This window comes from Colobus angolensis, unplaced genomic scaffold (assembly GCF_000951035.1).
Source record: "Colobus angolensis palliatus isolate OR3802 unplaced genomic scaffold, Cang.pa_1.0 Scaffold70, whole genome shotgun sequence".
NCBI classification, from domain to species: Eukaryota; Metazoa; Chordata; class Mammalia; order Primates; family Cercopithecidae; genus Colobus; species Colobus angolensis.
The window spans coordinates 2,492,887-2,520,624 of NW_012120710.1; the positions used below are offsets into that span (position 1 = coordinate 2,492,887).

At 37.1% G+C, this 27,738-nt stretch overlaps 1 protein-coding gene and 1 pseudogene across 3 annotated transcripts in view; one reads left to right on the forward strand and one right to left on the reverse strand.

Moving 5' to 3' along the window:
• The window catches only part of SLC4A4 (solute carrier family 4 (sodium bicarbonate cotransporter), member 4), a 343,922-nt gene that overhangs the window by 194,125 nt on the left and 122,059 nt on the right, over positions 1–27,738 (forward strand). For all 3 annotated transcript variants that reach the window (XM_011927128.1, XM_011927127.1, XM_011927129.1), the window contains exons 7-11: positions 7,259–7,416; positions 14,330–14,417; positions 17,062–17,216; positions 18,225–18,338; positions 20,531–20,705. In XM_011927128.1, the coding sequence (XP_011782518.1) occupies positions 7,259–7,416; positions 14,330–14,417; positions 17,062–17,216; positions 18,225–18,338; positions 20,531–20,705 (690 nt within the window). The remainder of the gene's footprint in view (positions 1–7,258; positions 7,417–14,329; positions 14,418–17,061; positions 17,217–18,224; positions 18,339–20,530; positions 20,706–27,738) is intronic.
• Positions 1,118–4,626, reverse strand: LOC105501345 (annotated as a pseudogene).

Below are 27,738 nucleotides of genomic sequence, written 5' to 3' on the forward strand. Positions count from 1 at the left end.
CCGGATCTCAGCTCACTGCAAGCTCCGCCTCCCGGGTTCACGCCATTCTCCTGCCTCAGCCTCCCGAGTAGCTGGGACTACAGGCGCCCGCCGCCTCGCCCGGCTAGTTTTTTGTATTTTTTAGTAGAGACGGGGTTTCACTGTGTTAGCCAGGATGGTCTCGATCTCCTGACCTCGTGATCCGCCCATCTCGGCCTCCCAAAGTGCTGGGATTACAGGCTTGAGCCACCGCGCCCGGCTCTTGTGGATTCTGGATATTAGCCCCTTGTCAGATGGATAGATTGCAAAAAATTTCTCCCATTTTGTAGGCTGTCTGTGCACTCTGATGATAGTTTCTTTTGCTGTGCAGAAGCTCTTTAGTTTAATTAGATCCCACTTGTCAATTTTGGCTTTTGTTGCCATTGCTTTTGGTGTTTTTAGTCATGAAGTCTTTAGCTGGGAACCAGGAGGAACTTCTCTAAGACTCAGGAATTCTACTTTTAGTTATACATATTAAACAAGCTCAAATATTGAGGTCATAAGGAAAATATTATAAGGTGTTCCTTGCAACACTGCAGAAATATTTATAACTGCCAAATAGTAGGATGTATAAGTTGTGATATATTGTTACAGTGAAGTAGTATGCAGCCCTTAAAATGAATATAGTAGAGCTACTTTCATCAGTGTGGATTTCTCTCAAAAGCATAATGTTGAATTCAAAAAGCAAGGTAAAGAATGATGCATTGAGTATAATACTATTTATAAAGAACTTAAATGCCTGAGAAACAATACTATGTCGTGTGTATGCCCATACACATGTATAATACATTTGACATAAGAATTATAAACACTGGTTTTAGAACGCTAGGGAAAAAGTGAAGGAAATGGAGTTGGGATGTACTCAATTGTAGTTGTGGGATGTTTTTTCTTTAAAAATGAAGATGGAAACAAACATGACATAAGGGTAAGATCTGATAAAGTTGAGTGATTGATACACAGGAATTTGTTATTACATACTCTATTTTGCAGGTACTTTTGAAATTTTTTTCAGGTAAAAAGTATAAAACTAATACAACAATTTTAAAAATAAAATGATTGCTACCAAAAAACAACAAAAAAACCCTTCAGACTGGTAGCTTTAAACAATTTTAAAGCTTGAGCTCCTTCTACATTCCCAAAGTCTTTCTGCACTCTTTTTCAACTGGGCCTCCTCTTCAGGGGTCAGCTTGATCTTTATAAGATCTGTAATACTATTCTGTCCCAGGGTACAAGGAATGCTAAGGAATATTACTTCATTTATCCCATAAAAGCCCTTAATTATGGTGGAAACTGGGTGCACCCTCCTAAGATTATTCAAAGAGGAAGTCAAATTGTCTCTGTTTACAGATGACATGATTGTATATTTAGAAAACCCCATCGTCTCAGCCCCAAATCTCCTTAAGCTGATAAGCAACTTGAGCAAAGTCTCAGGAGACAAAATCAATGTGCAAAAATCACAAGCATTCCTATACAACAATAATAGACAAATAGAGAGCCAAATCATGAGTGAACTTTCATTCACAATTGCTACAAAGAGAACAAAATACCCAGGAATACAACTGACAAGGAATTTGAAGGACCTCTTCAAGGAGAACTACAAACCACTGCTCAACAAAATAAGAGAGGACATAAGCAAATGGAAAAATATTCCATGCTCATGGATAGGAATAATCAATATTGTGAACATTTGGCCATACTGCCCAAAGTAATTTAAAGATTCAATGCTATTCCCATCAAATCACCATTGAATTTCTTCACAGAATTGGAAAAAACTACTTTAAATTTCATATGGAACCACATAGTCAAGACAATCCTAAGCAAAAAGAACAAAGCTGAAGACATCGTGCTACCTGACTTCAAACTATACTACAAGGCTACAGTAACCAAAACAGCATGGTGCTGGTACCAAAACAGATACATAGACCAATGAAGCAGAACAGAGGCCTCAGAAATAACACCACACATCTACAACCATCTGATCTTTGACAAACCTGACAAAAACAAGCAATGGGGAAAGGATTCCCTATTTAATAAATGGTGTTGGGAAAACTGGGTAGCCATATGCAGAAAACTGAAACTAGATCCCTTCCTTATACCTTATACAAAAATTAACTCAAGATGGATTAAAGACTTAAACATAAGACCTAAAACCAATAGAAGGAAACCTAGGCAATACTATTCAGTACACAGGCATAGGGAAAGACTTCATGACTAAAACACCAAAAGCAATGGCAACAAAAGCCAAAATTGACAAATGGGATCTAATTAAACTAAAGAACTTCTGCACAGCAAAAGAAACTATCATCAGAGTGAACAGGCAACCAACAGAATGGGAGAAAATTTTTGCAATCTATCTGACAAAGGGCTAATATCCGGAATCTACAAAGAACTTAAATTTACAAGAAAAAAACAAAGTACCCCATCAAAATGTGGGCAAAGGATATGAACAGATACTTCTCAAAAGAAGACATCTATGCAGCCAACAAACATGAAAAAAAAACTCATCATCACTGTTCATTAGAGAAATGCAAATCAAAACCACAATAAGACATCATCTTACACCAGTTAGAATGGCGATCTTTAAAAAGTCAAGAAACAACAGGTGCTGGAGAGGATGTGGAGAAATAGGAATGCTTTTACACTGTTGGTGGGAGTGTAAATTAGTTCAACCATTGTGGAAGACAGTGTGGTGATCCCTCAAGGATCTTGAACTAGAAATACCATTTGACCCAGCAATCCCATTATTGGGTATGTGCCCAAAGATTATAAATCAATCTCCTATAAAGACACATGCACATGTATGTTTATTGCGGCACTGTTCACAATAGCAAGAACTGGGAACCAATCCAAATGCCCATAAATGATAGACTGGATAAAGAAAATGTGGCACATATACACCATGGAATACTATGCAGCATAAAAAAAGGATGAGTTCATGTCCTTTGCAGGGACATGGATGAAGCTGGAAATCATCATTCTCAGCAAAGTAGCAGAAGAACAGGAAACCAAGCACTGCATGTTCTCACTTATAAGTGTGAGTTGAACAATGAGAACACATGGACACAGGGAGGGGAACATCACACACCAGGGCCTGTGAGGGGGTCGGGGGTTATGGGAGGGATAATATTAGGAGAAGAAATACCTCATGTAGATGACGGGTTGATGGGTGCAGCAAACCACCATAGCAGATGTATACCTATGTAACAAACCTACACGTTCTACACATGTACCCCAGAAATTAAAGTATAAAAAAAATTTTGCCCTAACCTAATAGAAAACCATCGACTAGATTAATCAGCTCATACAATGTGAATTATTGACCAGTATGAAACAGAGACCAAAGTCAGTGCTGGCTACTACTTAGGAGATGCAAAGATAATTCCTCTGATGGACTTCTAGATTCATTTCATTGCTCAATGACTTAGAGATAATTAATTCTCAACAAATATTCATTTGAAATAAATTCTGACAAGTTATCTATAATCCTTCCAGAATTCACTAATAAATCAAATGCACCTTTTTTTTCCTTGTAACTTCCCATTGACAATGTCATGTCGTTAAAACCCGGGCTATGTGTGGTTGCTCTTTCCCACTGCAGTGAAAGACATCTCAATGGGAAATGAGTTTGCCTATTAAAAAATGTTTGTTGTTGTTTTATATTAAAAAAAAAAATTCTTCAAAATACTTTCTGTTAAATCAGCTACAGATAAGCCAGTGGCCCAATTAGTACACCTTTCGTTTTAACTATCTCATGGCCACAGGTAATCACTTCTTTGTGGACTTTCCCCCATTGTTCAGGATCTTTATCAGTTCCTGTATCTGAATTCAGATCCTTCAGAGGGACGCCAGCAATACTGACTCCACTCCACACAGGAACACTTGGTTCTCCATGCTCTCCAAGAATCCACCTATGACAGCTTTCAGAGTGGATATCAAGCCTTTGCCCAATGAAGAAACGGAAACGGGGAGTGTCCAGATTACAGCCACTTCCAATAACAAGGTTTTGGGGAAATGCACTCAATTTCCAGGATACATAAGTTACAATATCCACTAAATTCGAAACTACTATCAGTTTATGGTGGCGACTGTATTGGGTAATACTGGAAATAAGTAATTTAAAAATGGTCACATTTCATTGAACTATATCAAGGAGTGTTTCTCCTTTTGCTGGTACACCTGCTGTGATAATGACTAGGTTGGACTTTGCAGTGACACAGTAATCTTTGCTGGAAACAATGTTTGGCATTTTTATGAAAGGGCTGCTATGTTGAAGATCCATTGTCTTACCCTTCAATTTGCCTTCGTCAGCATCCACAAAGGCAAGTTTATCACCCAAACCTTTTAATAAGAGGCTGAGAGCACAGGCCATGCCAACTGATCTAGTTCCTATAATGGAGATCTTACTGGGATGAGCGGCCCCCTCCAAAGTGAAATTCTTAGCGAGTTCACGCTTAGCAGTCACCATCTTGGAAATGGGAGTGAAGGCCCAGCCGCCCCCGAGTGGGATGCATGTGTGGCCTTGTGTGGGCACTGAGCCAGCCCCCGACAAAGGAAATGAGCTCCTGCAGCACCTATTCTCTCGCTGGTGGGCAGGACTCCTGCAGTCCAGCTCAGGTCGGTAGCTCACGCAAGGAGGCAGATGGAGGAAAGCAGCGGCAGAAATCTTGAGGTGCGGAAGAAACCCTGAGGGTTTGAAGGCTCCCTCGCTCTCTGCTACTGCCGCTGCGCAAGGCCACTCCCAGCTCGTGCAGGGCTCACAGAGACCTGGCCCCTTAATATGTTGTTTTTGGTTTTACAAATATGTGGTATTTTTTACACCATTAAGACAGTTTCGAAAAAATGGACTGTGATCATTAAGGCTAAAAGTAATTTTAACTTTGCCTCTCAAAGTGCCGTATTTTGTTGCCTAGAGAAGCGCTGCACCTTTGCAGTTATTTTTGTCGTGGTGCTCAAACATGCTGAAACTAAGCAGGATAGATGCAAAGAGAAAGAAATGAGAGTTCTAATCTCCACTCCACACTTGGGCTTTAAGAAGTTTGACTTTGTGAGCTTCTTTTAAAAAGTCAGTATTACGATATGATAATAAGACTTGTCCTAACTACTTTACAAGGTTCCTGTGAGAAAGTCAGGGTGAAAAGTCTATGGAGCTTTAAAAAGAGTATTGTAACTCTTTGACAAACTATGTCATTGAGTCAGTGACAAAACCAAGTCTTATGGTTTTTCCCTCTTCATGAAAATGATGCATTAAAATTAAAGAAATAAAAGCTTAGAAGTTCTCAATTACCTGCTTTTTTGAAGATAAGATAGTCATGGATAAATGGAATCAATTGATAACTAGTAATGTTTAGATAATCTCAAATCCTCTACTAGAACTGTAGTAACATTTATTCAAAATCTAATGTCTGCCTCTTTCCCCAGTCACCATCTCCTTTATAATTAAAAAGTGAGGACTATGAAAAACAAAAAGGCTTAACCCATGAATTAAAATGATATTTCTCTAATATACTGAAATTTTGCCTTACAACTTTTTAAACTACATTTTCTTTAAGTTGGCAAGTCTTAATATGTGTTTACCTATTTATATTATCCCAAATAAGAAATTTGATGAAATCTTTTCACTTCTCAACCAGTTGTTTAATATTTGGTATCAAGATGTATTCTATTTGTAAATATAATAGTTCCATCTCAAAAAAGAAAGAAAGAAAGAAAGAAATCTATTTTATTCCCTCCTCCCCTAGCTTCCTCATTTCTCAGCTTTTCTTAAGAGGTAGCAACATTTCTCAAAACAATTATCTTTACTCTCTGGTGTCCACTGTAATTGCTCCTGTCAAGATCCTCAGCCGGGCATAGTGGCTCACGCCTGTAATCCCAGCGCTTTGGGAGGCTGAGGCGGGTGGATCCCGAGGTCAGGAGTTCGAGACCATTCTGGCCAATATGGTGAAACGCTGTCTCTACTAAAAATACAAAAAAATTAGCCAGGCATGGTGGCATGTGCCTGTAGTCCCAGCTACTCGGGAGGCTGAGGCAGAAGAATCACTTGAACCCAGGAAGCAGAGGTTGCAGAGAGCCACCATCATGCCACTGCACTCCAACCTGGGAGACAGAGCAAGACTCCTCTCAATACAAAAAAAAAAAAAAAAATTCTCCAGCACCTCCATCTTGCCAAATTCATTGGTCCATTCTTAGCTGCCATCTTACCTGAACCTTCAGCAGCCTGTGATTTAACTGATTCACTCTCCTTATTGAGCTGTTTCTTCACCTGGCTCCTGTTGAAGTCCTGGTTTTCTTCTCCTTTTTCAGTGTTCTCTGCTATATCTTCTCGTATTCCTATAAAAGTTAGGGTGACCCAGGACTTATCTCTCACCCCTCTGCTCTGTCTACACTCACACCCAGGATTGTGCCAGCATGTCTTATGGTACCAAATACTATTTACATGGTGATGTCTCCCAAATTTACGTCTTCCTGCGCCATCTTTCTCCTTGGGCTTTTCGTAGGTAATTCCTGCCTAAAATTTCCAAAGCTCCTTATTGTGGCCTATTGGGTCTACAGTCGGGTTCACCACTTACCTATGCAACTTCTTTGCCTGCTGTTTTCTCTCCTTTGCTCTTTCAGTTTCCATCACACTGGGCTTCTAATACTTTTCCTGTAACTGCCAAGCAGCTTCTTGTCACAAAGTCTTTGCATTTCCCATTCTTTTGGCCTAGAATGTTCTTTCCTCTGATGTTTGCATAGCTTGTATCTTTACTCCAATGTCAAATGTATTTCCTCAGAGGCCTTCCACTATCACTCTGTCTAAAATAGTACCTTTTTTACTTGTTTTATTTTTTTTCTTAGTATTTATCAGCACTTTATATTTTATTTTTCCCCTGTGGTTGTATGAGTCTAGGAGGGCATGTAATTAGTCTATCCACCCCTGTTTCCCTAAGGCTTATAGCATTGCCTGGCTTATAGTAGATTTTCAGCAAGTTTTCGTTGAGTGAATGAATATATAAATGAATGGAGTTGTATGATACATTGTTTTATATGTAAACCATGTGATTATTCCCTCAATATTTTTGAATCCAAGGTACAGATAAATGTTTACTATAATAGAATGTTTAAACATAATATAAAAGTGGCTAGCTAGAACGTGTTGCAAATAAATTTGTAAAAAGGAATTTCCTGTGAGTGATACATGGGAAGGCTCTTTTTGTTCCCTTCTCTGGAACTAAATTGTGTTTCCTTGGTTCTTCTCATGCAGCTGAAGAATAAATTCATGAAGAAATTGCCACGTGATGCAGAAGCTTCCAACGTGCTTGTTGGGGAGGTTGACTTTTTGGATACTCCTTTCATTGCCTTTGTTAGGCTACAGCAGGCTGTCATGCTGGGTGCCCTGACTGAAGTTCCTGTGCCCACAAGGTAAGCTGCTCTCCTACCTGCTGGGCTCTACAATGTGCTCATAGGATTATCTCCTCCCACTCAGGCTGGAGAATCAATAGAATGAGGAAATATTTAGTGCAAACACATTGGAGAGGTTTAACTTTAAATAATGACTGACTTTTATACTATCAAATTCTTGGCACTTATATAATAATAATAGCAATTATAATAGTTTATTGGGCAGTGTACTAGGTTCTTCTTATGGATTATTCTACTTAATCCTTAACAATAATGTTTTAAGGGACAAACTGTAGTTATCTGGTTTTTACAGGTGAAGAAAGGTCTACGAGTTTAAGTAATTTGTCCGAGGTCATACAGTCAGTAAATGGTTCAGAGGTCATAGTTGCTTTCATTTACTCTGTTTTATCAGATAATTGGTAGTAGATTTATACACACACACATACATATGGTAAAATCATCAAGCTGTATACTTAAATTTGCGTACTTCACTATTATGTTGTGTCGCAAATTTTTATTTTAAAGTGAAATATGTTAATGTTATCATAATCATGTGCTCATTTCACTGCATAGTACCTGAGAAGTCATCCTCTTCATCTGCCTCTGAAACTGAGCTCCACAGGGTTATGAAGCTTGACTTCGGAGTGCAATCAGTTGACTAGAAGTTAATGTTTCACTTAAATTTGTGCTGCAGACGGTTTAAAGAAAACTTGTAGTCTTTAGATTGACAGAAAATTGTCATGAGTAGGACTTTTTTGTGGTTTAGGGGCGGGGGAGTTGTTTTCTGTGTGTTCCAGGGCAAGGACAGGTGAATTTCCTTTAGGTTTCCTCATGTGAGCAGGAAGGGCTATGAATCCTCCTCAGTGAAACATGGATCCTCCTCAGCTCAGATGGTCTGAGCATGATTAACTAACAGTGTAAAGAGGCTCAAGATTTCTTTAGAGCCTGGTTAGGAGAAAAATTAAGAGAAAATTTTCTCTAGGCCTCTCAATTCGTAGATTGCAGGCCATTCTTCCACATCATACAGGTATTTTTTTAACCCATTTATATATTTCTTAGACACTTAAAATAGGAATGATACATAGGACTGTTACTGGACAAATAGCAGTAGAAAAGAGATGATCATAGCTTATTCACTTAATAGGATTATGATGATTTGTGTTTTCTGTAACATAGCTTTTTGCTTGAAAACATTCCAGCAGAGCCTTGTGGTTCTATCTGTGCAGTCACCTGGTGAATGGCTGACTCAGATAATGGCTGAAGTCCAGCTCTGTGCCCCTATGGCTTTATTTATGTCTCTCTGGAATAACTTTACTAGGGGTTGAAAGAAAAAAACATGCCGAGAAGTGTTAAAGAAAATTGCTCTTGGCTTTTCATTTTTATTACCATTTTTCTTCAGAAGGTGCAAATAAAAAATATTTTAAAAGGCTTTTTATTTAACAAAATATGCATGCATTGAGTAGCAAATCATGACGATTTTTGTGTTCTGCTTATCGTTTGCTTCTGTCTGCTCACTGACTTTTTTCTTTTATACTGGATGATAGGGCTACTGTAGAGGTAAAATACAGCGTCACTTAAATTAGCAAAAGGAGCCAGGCAATTCAAGTCCATGTAATTCAGTAATATTATATAACTATTTTGGAGCAATAATCTGAACAATATATCCTTGTATGTTAACATTTTTCCAGGAAATAGTTTCATTCATTTGCTGTCCTCTAAACTGGTACAAGCCATAATCACTAAGTAGGGAGTCTCGTTAGTTTTGTTTGTGTAGGTAATGTGGGGCCATTTACAGTGTCTGCATCCTGTGAAATCCAATAAAGGAAATCCCACAAGGAATGTGGTAGGCATTATGAAGGACTGCATCTACATTTCGTGATGTGTTTTCATGTGCTTGCTACTGTATTGTACTGAAAGGAAACCTGAAAAATCTGTTTGCACATATCTTTTTGTGGTCATTTTTCCTTTTAAAGGTGTAGGAAAGTTATGCTGCCATTATTAATGATTATTACTATTGCTAATAAACAGCATTACCACCATGCACCTTCTAGGAAATATGACTGTAGCAGCTCTCATTTCTTGTGTAGAGTTCACCAATTTCACTATTTACTCCGTTACTTGCTTGATCTGTTTTAGCCTCCACTTACAGCTGGATGACTATGAACTGGGTAGATGTCTATATATGTAAGGGCCCCTCTTGGCATTCATGTGAAAGGAAACAAACCCTGTTCTTTGATCTTTGGTGACTTGATAGGATATGTTTATGATTTTCATAGTATCTTACAGGCACTTTGCTTGCTGTCATCTTATGTCGTCCACAGAGGCCAGTACTCTCTCTCTCTCTCTCTCTCTATATATATATATTTTTTGTTGTTGTTGTTGTTGGGGGGTGGGATGGAGTCTTGCTCTGTCGCCCAGGCTGGAGTGCAGTGGTGTGATCTCAGCTCACTGCAACTCCCACCTCCCTGGTTCAAGCAATTCTCCTGCCTCAACCTCCTGAGCAGCTGGGTTTATAGGCGCATGCCACCACACCCAGCTAATTTTTGTATTTTTGTAGAGACGGGGTTTCACCATGTTGGCCAGGCTGTTCTCAAACTCCTAACCTCAAGTTATCCACCCGCCTCAGCCTCCCAAAGTGCTGGGATTACAGGCATGAGCCACCGCACCCAGCCTCATTCATATTTTTGAGCTATATAGGGGATGTATGTTCTTCTTATTACCATTTTACAATTGAGAGATGAAGGCAAAGGGAAGATTCAGCATCAGTGCTGGGAATAGAACTTTAAATAGATTTCTGAATCTGAGACAAGAGTTTTAGGGAGATCCTAGGGAGATTCTAGAAAGGATTGGAACAAAATGTTTTAGGGTTCTCTTAGAAAGAAGAATAAAAACCCTAGTTTGTGCTTTTCTGATCTTGATTTACACATGTAAGGCAATTGGTTGTTAAGTAAGCTTCAGATTGTTAAAAATTTGGAATGTTTACCTCCTTAGTGGCACTGTAAGATTATATATATATATATATATATAAAATAATATATATGTTACATATATATTTGTAACATATATATGTTACATATATATTTGTAACGTATATATATGTTACAAATAATTATTTATGTAAAAGAAGTAGTTTGTGATTAATTGTCAAAACCATTAAGAACACTTAGAGGGATTGGGATGGAGGTCCTGCTAGTTCAATTTTGTCATATCCACTAGTTTAATTGCTAGCTGCTATTAATATTTACCGCATGTAATGCAGTTGGGTATGGTGGGTTTGTGGTCCTCATGAATCCATTGTGGAAGCCACAGTTTAGCCACGTTTTCCAAAGCTGATAAAGATGAATAATGGGTTATTGAATTCACTGTTGTTTTGAGAGAAGGATATAAAGGATTGGTACAGGCTGAGTTTATGCTAGAAATAGCTGTGATGTATCAGGAAAGAGGGGGATGCATATTTTTTCCGAAAACATCAAGTGGTTTAGGAAGGCCAGTTCCTTTTCGCATATGATGCTCTGTTTCTGCCTATAATTATTTTGTGAATGTGAGTATAGGCCATTGGTTCCGGACACAGATTATTTGGTTAATATTTCCTTTTGTCGTGGAGAATGCTGGAGGCATCCTCCGCAGGCATAATTAACTATATGAAAAAGCTCAGAAAAGTAGAAAAGGGCCTCATGAAGATTCTTCAGAGAACTAGATGGTGTTAAAAATTGTAACTCTGACTTATTTCTATTTATGAGTGAGTAAAAAGAACTTGGTAACAGAATTTTTTTTCCCAAGCTGTCAAAGTAGGCTGTGCCCTTGCAGTCACACAAATGTGATGTTTACTCTAATTTGTTAATAAAGAAAAAAGCTTCTGGATAAAAATAACATCTGTCCTTTGACAAAAAACAGCTTGGGTCATGAAAGGAGTTTTCAGTACATTGTAAAAGCCGAGTTTGGCAGGATGTACTTCAATCATAAAAGTTGTAACAGCTTTTGCTTCTTTGAAGGTTAAAGGAGAGAAAACATTTCAGGCAGAGGAAACTTCAACTTGCTGGATTGTTTTGTGTTCAGTTTTCTCAGGTTTCTCATCCCGTTTCAACAATGAGGTCCAGATTAGAAGCTTCTTAAGGTTCTCAACTCCTCCAGATGACATTTTTGGCTGGAGGTTATGTTTCCTGCTGCTTATGAATGCTTGGATTCTCTCTACGTATCATTTTAAGGAGGCAGATTTACTGAATTATTCCTGATTGGAGTAATGTGAACATTTTAACTGGTATATCCACCGTGTTGGTTTGGCACTTGGTGTTATTCCATTAATGAAGAAATACTTTCTTTAAAACATAAAAATTACATTACCCAGGAAAAAGGAATACTACTTTTATATCTGTGTTACTAAACCAATATAATTCTCATATACTGGGTTTATTGCTATCATGTAGACACCATTGATCTGCTGCTTCCTTTCATTCTTTGACTGGTTCTATTTAGCAGAGAACAAAGAGTAAATCTTTTATAGAAAATGTCTGTCCTCATCTCATAGGATGTAACTTGGAGGCTCCATTCATTACTCTGTCAGCTATTGGAATACCCATTGCCTGCCGAAGTTTATGCTTGAGGACTATTAATAATGTTTTCTTACTAACTAGACAGTGTTTTGGCTTTGTTGCTATATAGTCAACCTGATAATTAACTCATGTGTCAGTTGATAAATACATTTCCATAATGTGTATTTGTAAGCTATAATCATGATGGAGGCGCTAGGGAGAGGTAGGAAGAGATACGGAGTGTTTGGAAAAGTTTTGGATATTATGCATTACCGAAAAGTTAATATTTAGATACATGAAGATAATAATAAATGAAGTAGAAGAAATCCATTATTTAAAAATGTACTAAGGATCCAGGTGTTAGATATTTTCCCTTGTGGCACAGCGTCTGCTCCTTTTCGCCTAAACCCACACCCTTATTGAATTGAAAGATGACCATTTGTAGACAGGCAAAATAAATTGAGAAATATGACCAGTATTTGTGTTTCTGAATGTGATTAAAGCATTATTTTGCCTTAATCATTAAATATTTTTTGTGTTTGTTACACTCAAGTCATTGATCAGTCCCTTTAGAAAAATGCATTTTATAGTCCTAAAGAAGCACTTTATAATACTATACGTAGTGGCATATAATTAGGGGCCAGCTTCAAAGGAACAAAAGTTCAGTGTCAGTTGAACTTCAGTGTTAGAAGAGCTGAAATTCAATTCAAATAATGACTTCCTTCATATTTGAACAGACTTTGGTGCTTGCTGATTGCTATCTACTATGGTAACACGTGAAAGTGAGTGTGCTACTTCACTTCAGAACTGGTTTCTAAGCATATAAGTGCTAAGTGGTTTTATGGTTATTCTGGTATAAAACCTGAGTATTCAAACTTTCAGACACCTTTTCACATTCTTAATTTCTGGGATTTTAGAAAACCTTTTGGGTTGAATTTTATGATTAAAAAAAAAAGTAATTATACTTTCAAGGGCATTTTAGAACAGACCCAAACATTTTTTTTAAAGTATTTGCTGTCAATCCTTTTTCATTTGAAGTGAGGTACATAAATAATTAAGTTAAAAATAAAATTCTGCTAAGCAAAATGACAAGCCGTGTCTGGTACCATAAAAATCTTACCTAAGATTTCTTGTCCCTGGCTAAGCATCGAGAAGTTCTTTCCCCAGAGTGACCTGTGGAAGTCATTTTTTGAACTTCTGTTAAATCGCAACCTTGGTATATCAGTTGGGCAGGTAGTATTAGGCAGAAATATGTGGTGAAAAGAACAGGAGGTAAGAATGCCTATATATCTGCTCTTTGTCATTTACTAGGCACAGATCTTGAGCTCTTCCATTAACCTCCATCAGCCTCACTTTCCTCACCATTAAATGAGAATAGGATACCTTCTTTATTGCAGGGGGTCATATGGAAATATAAATAAAGTGATGAATGTGAAGTGCTTTGGAGGCCTTACAAGCTGGGCAGGCATATGATGTTACCATTTTTATTGTCCTCCTTATCACCTTGTTAGCTGATACATGATCAATATCAAGGTGGAATTTATCCAGTGCCACCTCTTGTATATTTTTTGTAAATTTTTTCTTACTCATTTACTTATCAGATTCCCTCATCCCCAGTGCTGACATGCCACAAGGGCAAAGGCCCTGTGTGATCAGTGAGGGATTTTTTTCCAACATGGTTAGAGGTGAACCTAACTGGGGTTAAGTTCGTTATTGCATGTCTCAGGACCTGTTTGCTATGGAGCAATGTTTTGTGCATTATGAAGAAAAAATGTTGGTAAATGACAAGAGGACACCCACAAAAGAGTTTTGACTGTCTGTGAATGATGCTTTATTTTGAATTTCTCTCATATTTCTCTTTCCTTACTTTGGCTGTCAGCATGTGGCTTACTTGTAGAGGACTTGGTTTTTGCTGATTCCCAGTCACTTCTGAGTAGAAATATTTCTTAAAAGTGTGGAGACGATCATCTGTCACTGCCCATATTGGGTAAGGAAAAGTCAGAGAAATGTGAAGATGCACTAAGTCTTTCTAGTTATTGTGCTTAATGGGTTTGTTCCAAAGATTCTGAAAATCAGTAGAAATGGAGAGAGAAAAAAAGTTTAAAATAGAAAGATTGAATGACTCATATTAAGTGCTTGAAGTGCACCTTTCCTGCTCAGTGAAGAAGCTTCTCAGGTTTCTATGCTAAATTCTCATTTGCCTCCAAATAAACTGAACAATGAACTGTGTTTTGCAATAGTGCAAAAGAGTATATTCTGTATTACCAATAATATATTACCTTTCTTATAAAGGTGAATTCTAAACCTAACCTTTTAATGAACTAAGTTAAACATTTCTCAGTTTTATGTATGTTGAGGTTGATGAAATGTGTGTTATAGCCTTTGCTTCTTTCCTTTTCCATTAGGTTCTTGTTCATTCTCTTAGGTCCTAAGGGGAAAGCCAAGTCCTACCATGAGATTGGCAGAGCCATTGCCACCCTGATGTCTGATGAGGTAGGAAATCAGGAAGATGGAATTCTGTGAATGTCCTATTTGTGTTGTTGTCATACTGTGAATTGGCGGTCATAATTTATTCAGTTAGAATTATGTGGTTACTACACTTTCTTATAACCTGAGGTACAGTCATTTGAGACAAGTGAGCTGAGTCCTATATGGTTTCAAGGCATGCATTTTGGTTTTCTATGGGATTCTAAACTCTGTTGGAACAAAACATATTTGCATTTCTTTTGCCAAATATTTTCGTTTATTAAAACTGATATATGTTAAATATTCTTTAAAAAGTTCAAAGTCAGCTGGGCACGGGGGCTTACGCCTGTAATCCCAGCACTTTGGGAGGCTGAGGTGGGCGGATCACCTGAGGTCAGGAGTTTGAGACCAGCCTGGCCAACATGGTGAAACCCTGTCTCTATTAAAAATACAAAAATTAGCCAGGCATGGTGGTGTATGCCTGTAATGCCAGCTACCCAGAAGGCTGAGTCAAGAGAATTGCTAGAACCTGGGATGCAGAGGTTGCAGTGAGCTGAGATCGCGCCACTGCACTCCAGCCTGGGCAACAAAGTGAGATTCCATCTCAAAAAGAAAGAAAAAAAAAGTTCAAGGTCATTGTATTAACTTAAACTTTGTCTCTTGAAGTTTTAATACACTAATTCTGGAAATTCAAATGTCTGTATACTATATTGTTTCAGACATGATGGGTTCCATAAAATACTGTCTAATAAAATGGATAATGCATTTTTTCTTAGGTGTCAGAAAGTACATGTTTTTATGGTTTTCTTATTTTGTGGGAAGGAATGATACACATCTAAAATGCATTAGCAACCATTATGGCAGAGTATCTATACAGGTACTTTGGAATTGTGACCCCATTTGTTTTCATAACAGCCTGGATGTTGTTACTTGCATTTGAGATATGACAAAACTCTGAACTATTCCCATAGGAGGAGAAATACTGTTAGAAGAGAGGATCATTAGTTTCTGCTCCTGGATCTTTCTGGCTTACTATTCCCCCAAATGTGTTGCTTTTGCTTCATTGCTTGATTTGTCGGTTTTTCTATGTGTTAAGTAGAGAAAGGGGTACCTTAGTTATAGATGTTCCATGTGGTTATTACTCAGGTAGCTATTTTATTCTGGGACCGAGAGCTTTATGGCTATGCTGCTTTTTCCCCTCAAGGGAACATTTATTTTACTCATCTCAGTGGATTCATTTTATTTTTTGCATTTTTGTAATTTAGCTCTGTTTTAAAAAATACTTTCTCCTTAGATATGTCAATTAAGAAACTTTAACAAGTGAGATTTAGAGTAGCTTAAACAATTTGGGATTTATTTGGAAGTTTGGAGGCAGGTAGTTGCTGGGGTTATTTTAACATAATGGCTTAATGGTAAATCAAGAGCGAAGGCTCTTGCTAAATTTATGATCCTAAAATAGCATGTTTTTTTTTTTTTTTTCCTGTCAGTATGGTAAAACGACATTGCCTACCATCAGCTCCAGTCATCTTATCTGTATTTATTCAAAGTAGGAAGAACGATGTGGTAATGTTAGCTGTATCTCCCTTTTTAAACAGGTGTTCTAGAGCTTTCCCAGACAGCCTTTTTCTTATATCTTAGTTGAAATTGTTCATCTTTTATCTGCACAGTTGGCTGGGAAAGTGAATCTGTGACTTTCTAGCCTCTATCATGGGAAACAGCAAGAGAAAATAAGGTTGAGGATAGCTGTATCAGCCACAGATTATGTGCTGGCATTTTGTGTCACCCTCCCCTCAACCCCACAACCCCCAGACCATTAAATGTTACTTAATTGATAGCTTTTAAAAATTCTTTTCCTAGAGAAGTGGTTTAGTCGTAATCTTTAAGAATAGGTAAGGGTATTGAACAGGGACCATCTTCTCTTCTGAAGACTAAAGAATTTGACTTGTGAAGTATGAAAGATTTGGGTTATGTGTAAAGAAATTTCAGTTCATCAGCTGCATTAGAAAAATGGAATGATTGACAGAAAGGATTGTGTACATTTTGGAACCTCTTTCTTTGGAGATCTGTATAAAAGATATGAAGCACTTGCTGCATTAGATGCGTTAGTTGTTGCCTTGCTAAAAGATAGACAGATGATCGACTATTTAAGGCCCTTTGGTTAATGTGCTGCCAATATAACCCAGATTTTTCTTTTTTAAATGTCTCACATTATGTGTTTGAGAACTCAGTGTTTGGGTCTTAACCCGATCTTAACACTCAGCTTGATCTTTTCCTTCTTGAGTTATCAGCAATTTTTATCCCAGTAGTTTTTATTTCAGGGAGTGACTCTTCAGTATATTTCTCCAAGCCATTTTAATCTGGCTTCCATAGCAACTGTATCAGTAGTGGTACATACCAGTGGGAGCTGAAAGGCAATGTTGTTCTGTATTATTGGTAGAAAAAAACCACATAAAAACATAGCTGTTTCTTCAGGCCTCTGCCTCTATTCTTTGAAATCATAGTCTGAATGCCTATGTTTTGGGGGACAGGCTGAATAATAGGGACTCTCAGAGCATGGCTGGATTAATATTAATGGCACAGTTGTTATGGGCTGCATTCTTCAGGCTGGACATGGTGTGAAGCATGTACAGCGTTCTCTTTTTGGATGAACACATCTTTTATTATTCTTTAGGTGTTCCATGACATTGCTTATAAAGCAAAAGACAGGCACGACCTGATTGCTGGTATTGATGAGTTCCTAGATGAAGTCATTGTCCTTCCACCTGGGGAATGGGATCCAGCAATTAGGATAGAGCCTCCTAAGAGTCTTCCATCCTCTGACAAAAGGTAAATTATAGGCAGTTGGTAATTTTCAGTTGCTGGGATGACCCTGAGAAGGAAGTTGTATTAAAAAAAAAAAAAAAGTGAAGTCAACCTATTGTTCTAATATTTTCAGGTTCCTGTTTAACTAGATGTATTTTCTCAGATGGATCACTGTGTGCCTTGGTTTCACATTTCCTTGACACTGTAAAATAAATGTTATGTGGTATGATGTTCTTCAGTTATTATATATTGGAGATCTCAGATTACTACATGGGAATGTATCACAGACATTCTTAGAGGATGTTTTGGGGACCCCCTGTATTTCTGGAAACACAAATTTACTGAAGATGAGTCCTTGTAGATATACACGGTTAAGAAATTGGGTAAAATAGTTGAAGAGAAACGATTTTCTAGAAATCTATTTTTTCCCAGTTGAAACAGTTTCCTTCTTTTAAGATACACAGTTCATGGCCGGGCACGGTGGCTCACACCTATAATCCCAGCACTTTGGGAGGCCAAGGCGAGCAGATCATGAGGTCAGGAGATCGAGACCATCTGGGCTAACACGGTGAAACCCCGTCTCTACTGAAAATACAAAAAATTAGCCAGGCATGGTGGCGGGTGCCTGTATTCCCAGCTACTCGGGAGGCTGAGGCAGGAGACTGGCATGAACCTGGGAGGCAGAGGTTGCAGTGAGCCACGGTCACGCCGCTGCACTCCAGCCTGGACGACAGAGCGAAACTCGGTCTCAAAAAAATATATACACACACACACACACACACACACACACACACACACACACACACACACACACATACAAACACACAGTTCATTCAACTTTCCTATTCATCCAGTTATTTGTGTTGGTTCTAAATGTAACACTTAAAGAATTATCTGTTAGATAGCAGAAAGAAATAATCTTTCACCTTAAGGGTTTTCACTCCATCTCTCCATTAGCCAGAGCATGATACAGCTAAGAAACAAATGAATAAAATAAACTAATATACTCTTGGGCTCTGTTGTCTTGCTTAGAAAGAATATGTACTCAGGTGGAGAAAATGTTCAGATGAATGGGGATACACCCCATGATGGAGGACACGGAGGAGGAGGACATGGGGATTGTGAAGAACTGCAGCGAACAGGACGGTAACTGACAGTTTCCTTTGCCATTCATGATGAGGTTCTCCTTAAACGTAAATTTCCCTTCATCTTTCTATCAGCATATTATTCACTAGTTTGTTCATTTGTTCAGTCAACAAATATTTGCGGTATACCTATTTGTCACAGGCACTGGGAATATAGCAGTGAATTAAATGATACTGTATTCCCATAAGGATCTTATATTGTAGTGAGAAGACATAAACAATAAGTGAATAAGTAAATGTGGCGATGGTTTTATGAGGAAAATTAAGGCAGAAGTAGGAACTTTGAGGATGGGAGTATTGTATTCCAATTTTAGATAAGACTGGTCAGAGAAGGCCTTACAGAGAATGGCAACGTTTGAAGAAAGTGCTACAGGAGGCGGGAGACAGACCATGTGGATGTGGTGGGTGTATGGGAGTGGGCTGCAATAGAGTGTCTGGTGTGTGGCAGGGCTGGCACCAAAGCCAGCAAAACTAGGGGAGAATGACTGAGGGCATGTTAGGGTCAGAGAGATGGCAGAGGACTGACAGATGTACCAGCCTTCACCTCTTGGCTTTCATAATTCCATTTCTCACCTGTATGTGTATTTAAAAGTGAGTAACATGATACAGGAATGAGTTCTCACTGTTCTGCCTCCTTAGCCTACAGTTGGGAATTCAGGTTTCCTAAATTGCTTCAGCTAATTTCTTTCCATGATAACTCTTCCTTCCCTCCCATTAGATTCTTCCTTTTATTGAGTGTTAAGTAAGATTTTAAGTGGGATACTTATTTTATGAAGATGTGACTTTTTAAAAACACTGGAGGGTTTTTGAAAATGAAAAGGTATGTCATTATAATATGCAATTGAATCTGAATGAAATGAAGTTATTTCATTCTCCTGATGACCCACTTGGATTTCTCTCCCAAATTAACAGGATATTATTCCCTTCTCCTTTATTCTCAAAGGATAGAGAACATAAAATCTTCTCTCCTCGCCTCCCTTAAGCTTTCTTTGAATAGTTTTCTGAAAATTATTTCCATTAGGAATAGCCTTTCCTTCTTCTACAGATATGAGTTTTGGGATTTAATTTTTAATTTAATCAGAATATATTTCATTCTTTTATGTTTCACCTTTGCTAAACTGAGTGTCTGTAGTATGCCTGGTAGCATGCACAACCCTGTGGATACTAAGAAAACTGAAGCAGGGCGCTGAGTGCGGCTAAGGTCCAGTGGGTGCGCAGACAGGTAGATGGACAATCCTAATAAAGTGTGATAGCCAAGAGTAGAAATATGAACTAGAAGTGCAAGGTCAAGGCTTCAGAGAGCTGTTGAGCTTTGGAATAGGGCATTCTAGGCAGAAACCCTGGGGAAGACTGAGGTTTGAGGTTTGGTTGGGAGGGTGAGTAGACTGATGTGCAAGTCACTCAACTGACCTGCTGACACATGTCATGGGGCTCAGCTGCATTTCCTCCCATCACACACCTGCATGGCTTCCTCCCTTAGTTCCTTCAGGTCCTTACCCTAAAATCACCTTCTTGGAGACCTTTTCTGGTCACTCTATCTAAAATTTCAACTACCTTTTCTCCAGTACTACATAATGCTCTTCCCCATTTAATTTTTCTATTGATTTTTATCACTATGTGTTGCATTTATTCATTTATTGTCTGCCTCCTTTTGGTCCCCAGAGTAAACTCCATGAAAGCAGAGTTTTTTTTGATGCATGTTGTTCACTGTTGTGAACAAAACATCCTCAGCACTCAGAAGAGTGCAGAGTGTGGGCATATTGCAAGTGCTTAATGGCATTTATTGAGGATGAAAGAATGGATGAATAAATGAGTGAATGAATGAATGAATGAGAGTGGAAAGGGTACTATGGCAAGATGATAAAGGGCCTTTATATGATCTGCTCACATATTTGGACGTTTTTCTTTAGGCAATGAAAAATGTTAATGTATTTACACAGTTCACTCTTTTCTAAAGGCCAACTGGCTGGTCTTCAGGAAATGTGACACCTAATTTGGTGACCCAAAAATAAAGAGATAGAAGAAAATTTATTCCTTTATAATTTTCTGGTTTCATCATAAGTGGTTAAGTAGTATCTTGTCACTTATTCAAGCATTTTAAATATGTTATGTTTGATTTAATGAGCTACTTCTTGATTAATTTGATGGTAATTTACTTTACATTTAGTGGATGTTTGCATTCTCTCTGCCCAGGTTCTGTGGTGGACTAATTAAAGACATAAAGAGGAAAGTGCCATTTTTTGCCAGTGATTTTTATGATGCTTTAAATATTCAAGCTCTTTCGGCAATTCTCTTCATTTATCTGGCAACTGTAACTAATGCTATCACTTTTGGAGGACTGCTTGGGGATGCCACTGACAACATGCAGGTGGGTATGGTTTTGAGGAGGACACAAATAGTACAGCCCAGATTGCCTTCCTCACCCCTACAGCTCAGTTAGAAGCAGATGGCCTTTCAGTTACTCAGCGTGATTTTCTTTCTTTTGCTGGATGCTGCATTTTACTTTGCTTCTGGCCTGCTGCTGTATTTCCAGCATTTTAGTAATTATAAAAATAGCTCGATGAAATCTGGCTTGAGTCACAAGTGGGGAAAGGAAGGGAAGGAAATGAGGATATACAATTCTATTTGGGCAAAAGCATATCAGCTGCTTTAATTTTGTACAGTGCACAAGGTTTAGATCTTCTACTACTTTGACTATGTGAAACATATTCTGTTAAACCTGATGATTACACTTTCTTCGGGAATGTATGATTAGCTTAATTTTACACGTGAGCAAATAGCATGGAACCATTGAGTGATTTGCTCAAAGTTGGGTTTGCATGTTTACCAGTATAATTTGGTTTTAATGAATACAAGCTAACAGTTATATCTCCTGTAGGTGGACCTGATTCTCATTATGCTGTAACGACTCTGGCTTGACTTATTTTCTATGATTAATTGTAACCACAATTAGTTGGTTACTTCGCAGATAGCATTACTTTCCCTTTGCAACAATAATAGCTAAAGTTTTAGTGACAGAAAAGATGTTTTTGATTCCCTCCACCAACCAGAAAAATTTGTCCAAAATTACTTTTAGTTGATCCAATCATTTGAAAAAAGGTAGTGTGCTCGGTGATGAATACAAAGTAGTGAATGAAGTTATATTCCTATGAAAAGGACCAGATTGAAGCCCTTTTCACACTTTTCCTTCCACTTTACTGTATAGTATTGTATAATGTATGTGGTATTCATAAGTGATGCCAGCCAGCTTATTTTTTAAAAAATGCAGCTGATTCCATAGGATTGCTTGTTTTCTACTTTGGTTTTCTTTCCTGGGCACATGCATATTTTAGATTTTTGCCTAAATACAAAAATACTATGGAGATTATAACATCTATGTTGACCTAAGTAAAAAGGGAGAAATTATACAATTATATTTTAGTTTGTCAAGTGCAGTTTTATCTTTTAGTTCTTATCTAGCACTGCATAGCATGTTACCCCAAAACTTAGAGGCTTGAAACAACCATTTGATGACTCTCTTTCATGGTTTGGATGGTGGGTTGGCTCAGCTGAGTGGTTCTCTCTTTGGTCCCTCATCCACTTGCAGTCAGATGGCAGCAGAGGTTGAGGTCATGCAACAGCTTCTTTACTCATGTGTTGATGCCTAAGCTAGGATGTCCAGAATATTTGGGGTCTGGATGCTCTCCTCACGACTTCTCCACATAGCTAACTTGGACTTTCTCACAGTGGGGAGACTGTGATGACTTCTGAGAACTCATGCTCCATCAGAAAGAAGCAGTTGCCACTCAGCTTTGCTTTTTCCCATGTGAATGTGTACCTAGTATTGCTTCATTCTCTGATCTTCAAAGAGAGGCTGAAAATACTAATTCTTAGTGAAACCAGTGATTTTTAAATATTGGCAACTGATTAACATTTTAGAAAATAACATCGTGCTGGTCAAATAACACATATTTCTGTGTTACCAGTGAGAGATCTGCAGCATGGGTTATAAGAACCAACTCTAATAGGACATAGAGATGAAATACACAGAGCGTGTTTTTCTCCTTTCCTCTCATTTGTAAGACAAAAATGAATACATTAAATTGTAGTAGTGATGTCAGTAATAGAATTTTTATAAAACTTGATCTATATCCAAGTTGCGCAGCTATTCTTCATCTAAATAACAGCATAAGGATAACGAAAACAGATCGTTCAAGAAAAAAAAAAATGGAGAAGATGGCACTGGGGGAACACCCTACGGCCAGCTTGAAGAAGTTAATACAGGCAACCACATGTTAAGAAAATAGAAGAAAGCTGTGATTTTGAGAGGGTGGTAAGAACAAAACTGTCTTCCGTCTGTCAGAATGTACAGAGACTTTCTTGTGTTGTGCAGATAATTTTTAAACATTTTTTGGTGGACATTCTCATTGAGATGGGGACATTGCAATATTGCCTATGTGTATTAGTTTACTGATTTTTTTGAATTGAATTGTAATTCTTTGCAACCTCATAAGACTTGGCTTTATAATTTGCATCTAACTGTAGAGAAGAAATCTGTTCAGATCTGTTTTGATACCTCCTAAACGGATGAATTTCTATATGAGTAAGTTTTGGGAAAGTAGAGGACTCTATTATGTAACATACATTGTTAATCGGTATTTTTCTCCTCTGTGATGTATGACCTGGGAAAGGTCTTGCTGGTGGAATTAGCTATTTTCTGTGTTCTAAAGATTTCAGGAGAAACGTAAATACTTTCAGTGCTTCAGGATGTTAAGTAGTCCACTAAAATAACCATTTGCTGGCTGTGACTCCTAGGAGTTGACTTTCAAATGTGTGGGGAAATTTTCCAGATGTAATTTGATTATTTTATTAATAGATTTTGTAACCTCCATTGATAATTTCACTGAAACTGTGGGTGGATTGTTTGAAAATACTGAAGAACATATTTTTCACTCTCTTCTGAAGCTTTTTTCCTTTAAGAAACATATTGGTAATGTCTTTCTCCTAGACTACAATTTGATACATCTAGAAGTCACAGTAAGTGGCAAAAACCCTGAAAAAGAGGGATAGAAAATTAATGACTATTAATTTAAATTTGTTGAACTGAAACTTAACAAATATTAATAGTTTTATCTATTTTAAGAACTAGGGAGTAAGGTGATTTCATATGTGGAAGATAATCTCTTGATTGAAAGGGTGTGTACTTTACCACACAAAATTTTTGATTTTCTGGCAGGAGAAGTCTTCTTGACCTGGGACCAGGATAACAAAATATTTTATGGATTTGGTGCTAAGGCCCAGGTCATTTTACAAGTCTATGGCAGAAGTTGATTCATTCATTGCAAATATTTATGGAGTGTCTACTATGTGTTTGACACTGTTTTAAGTACTGGAGATAAAGATAGATGAGCAAAATAGACAGGAATTCCAATTTTGAATCCCAGTTATAGTGTAGGGTGTTGATGAAAACAGTCTTTTTCAGTTACACCCAAGAGATACCAGTAGTGGGGTGTAGTGGGCTTATTTAGGGGATGAAGTCCTCTGGCTTCACTTGCATTTCTAAACAGTAGACCAAGACTAAGCAGAAAAGCATTGGCAGAGCCTGAAATAATCTGCAGTTATGTCACATGCCTTCATAAATGTGGCAGTGGGTTATTCTCAAAAGCACAGGCAGCTCAAATGAGTCAAATGAGAACAGTGTCCTTGCTTTTAAAGGCAGACAGCTCAGAGATGGTTCACATAGGGCCTTTATTGTCAGGCTACAAATAGATATGGGTGCTGGGTAGAAACGTGTTGTGAAAACACAGATGAGTCACTGCATGGCTGTTGTCTAAGCAAACTTTTCTGCCAACTTCTGTTCAGAAGGTCTTGCCTGCTTGAAGCATTTATCTTAGAGCATATATATACGCATATATAATTAGAAGCAGATTATTTTGGGAGCTATGTAGATTATTTCCCATGAAATTATGTTCAAAATAGAAGAGTTGAGGCTACAGTGACTCTAAGTACAATCATACAATTATAATGCTGACATAGATGATTGCATAAATTCACTAGTTTGGCATATACATTTTGCCCGTTAGGCTGCTCTGAGAGAACTCTGGGACTTACAGAATGGGTATTCACAAATTTCTTGTTAAATGTCAGCAGTAAACTTTAGCTGGGGCTTCTTTGAATAACTGAACCACTCAGCCAAGAGTTGATCTTACATTCGTCTCAGATGCAACCCTGACTTGTGACTGTTTCCCTTTTTTATAGTTCAGCAATGGAGGACTCGAACATAAGCTTTCTGAAGTCCGAGAATTGTGCAACACTCTTATTTTCCTTTTCTTATAGTAAGTCCCACAGTAATGCTCTGGTGTCCTTGCCATATTGTCAGGTAAACAAAGACTTTTCAGCCTTACCATCCTAAAAAACATGTCCCCTTCACAACTAAACTCTCTGTAACCATGCGTGCCAACTCACTGCATTGTTACAGTCATTCCTCACTATCAGCAGAGGATTGTTTCCAGGACTCCCTTTCTTCCTGTGGATACCAAAATTCATCGATGTGCAAATCTCTTTTACAAGATGGGGTACTATTTGTGTAGTACCTTTGCACATCCATATACTTTAAATTATCTCTAGGTTACTTATAATGCCTAATACAATGCAAATACTATGAAATATGTTATACTATATTTTAAATTTTGTATTAGCATTTATTGTTATATTGTTATGTTTTATTTTTTGTTTTTCCTGACTATTTTTGATCTGGAGTTGGTTGAGTCCACTGATGTGGAACCCATTCATATGGATGGGCCAATTCATTTATATTCTTGGTTGCCAAACAAGTATACTGCTCAATTCATTTAGCTACTTCTAATTACATTGTTAAATGTCAGCGTATAAATATATTTCAGTAGAATGTATTACTACCATTGGTTTTTCATTCAAAGTACTGTCTGAATGGAACCTTAATGCAAATTAAATCAACAAATATTTATGGATTACTTAGTCTATGGGCAAGATACTTATATAAGGAATAATTTTTGATACCTTGTGACAAGTCTTATTTAAAAAATTTTTCCTTTTAGTGTTATGAAATACAGAAAGTATTTTAATTTAAAACTATATCGTTGATTGTGAATGAATAAGCACAGTCTAGAGTGAAGACTGAGTGAAGAAAGTAATTTTAATTTTTTTCCAGGAGTAAATATAATCCTATTTTCACAAACCTTTTAGCAAAAGAATACAGTAAGATTTTTAGATTCTGTGAATTTTGTGATATTTATGGAGCTTAACAGAGCACATTTTAAGGGAACTTGTCTCATAATAAGGAACATTTATAGTTGGCATCTCCAAATTTGAGACTTTATTTTAACATAAAGCTGTGCTGAGAATATTTAATCAACCTGCTTAAGTTGGAACTATATCATTTCTTATTCACATGTGATGTTTCTTGATAAGATAGACGAATCTTTACAAAGCCTATTATGTGTAATTTATAACAGCAAGATTAAAGCAAATTGGTAATTGCTTTACTATATTGAGAATTGTACAAGAATTTCAATTTAGCTGAGTGTTGTACTTTGGCACCAAAATGCATTTCCTCCTTGAAGTGAAAATATAAGGTGATGTTAATCTACACCATCAACATATTCCAGTTTCAAAGTTAGGTAGAGGAATGACACAATTTTGGTAGGTAAAAATAAATAGACCTATTTAGTGACAAAATAAGGATTCTGCATTACCTGGTTGCCTCTAAAATTGATTAGCTATTCCTTCTTTAAAGGAACTTCAAATAATGTGCTTTGTTTCATGGGCAAGTTGTAAATTAAATCCTGTTTGATTGAGGTTAAGTAATGTATATTTGGTGGGTTTTTTATTTGAAAGACCTTTGCCACCCTATTTTCTTGGTGATCAGAAAATGATAGTAATTTAGGCAGGGATGTGGGGAGTCTCAACTGATGCTAAATTCTAATTCTTATTTTGTGTTTGGCTTGCAACTGTTTTGAGAATAAGATATAATTATATATTGTAGAAAATTCCAAAAATCCCAAAAAATTATGTAGAAGGTAATTTTTGCCCTTAAACCCATCAACCAGAATTAATCATTATTAACATTGTTATGAACATTTTCCCATATATCTTAAAATTCATGTATATGCAGATAGATTAATATATAGGACTTTATATAAATAAATTAATCATTATTAACATTGTCATGGGCATTTTCCCATATATCTTAAAGTTCATGTGTATACAGATAGATTGATATATAGGATTTTATGTAAATAAAATCTTATACATGCTGTTACACAATTTTAGTATTTCATGGATGTCTTTCCACTTCAGTATGAATATTTAATATCATTTTTAATGACTACATATATTTATACACATGATGCATGGGCTATAATTTACTATAACAGAGCCCCTCTTAATGGACTTTTAGTTTTTCCCGTTTTTTTATAAACAAAAAAATGTAGGTGATTAACTACGTTTATTATTTGAGATTACCTTCCTAGGGCAAATTTCTAGCAGAATGATTGCAAGATATGCTCATTTTATTTTTTGATATTTGTTTCAAATACACTACAGAAAGCTATACCAGTTCATACATCTACCAATAACAGACAAGGATGTCCACTTTCTTATACCCTTGTGAAAACAGAATTTTGTCCCATATTTTCATTTTTGTCATTCTGTGGGTTGAAAAATAATGGTTCATTTTTATTTAATTCTAATTTCTTTGATTACTTAGTGAGGGTGAATCTCCTTTCGCATTTTTATTGATTGTCTATACTCTTTATACTTGTATCATTGGTATATTTTCCTTTTGGGGCATTTAGGGTTTTTTTCATTGCCTTATGAGAACTCTTTGTATAATAAGGATATTTTCTCTTTGCTTGTGAGAAATATTACAAACTGTATTTTTCTTAGAGCTGCCATGTCTTTTAACCTTATTTATGATTTCTTTTCCTGTATAGATCTTAATTTTTATGTAGCTAAAATTGTCAGTTTTTTAATAGTTTCTTCTTTTCATCATATATTTAGAAAGGCTTTCCCTACCCCAAGATTAAAGAAATATTTACCCACATATTTTAGTTCTTTTCTGTTTTCATTGAAATTTTTTATCCATCTGGAATTGGTTTTTGTGTAAGGTTACACGGGCCTAATGTTTCCGATGATCTAGATATATATTCACAGCTCTTCAAACAAACAAAAAAAATATTAGAAAGCCCTCCATGTCTTGCTCATCCAGTCTATTAGACTTGGAACTCTTGGTAAGATTTTTGGCTTGTACTTTTCTTCAAGCAGGGAGATAATTCGTCTTTCAAGTCTTGCCTTTTTTTCATTTCCTGCTGGCTTTGTAAACAGAAATCCTGCTTATGACGACAAAGTAGTTTAGGCAGAGTGGATGTGGCAGCTGTGATCTA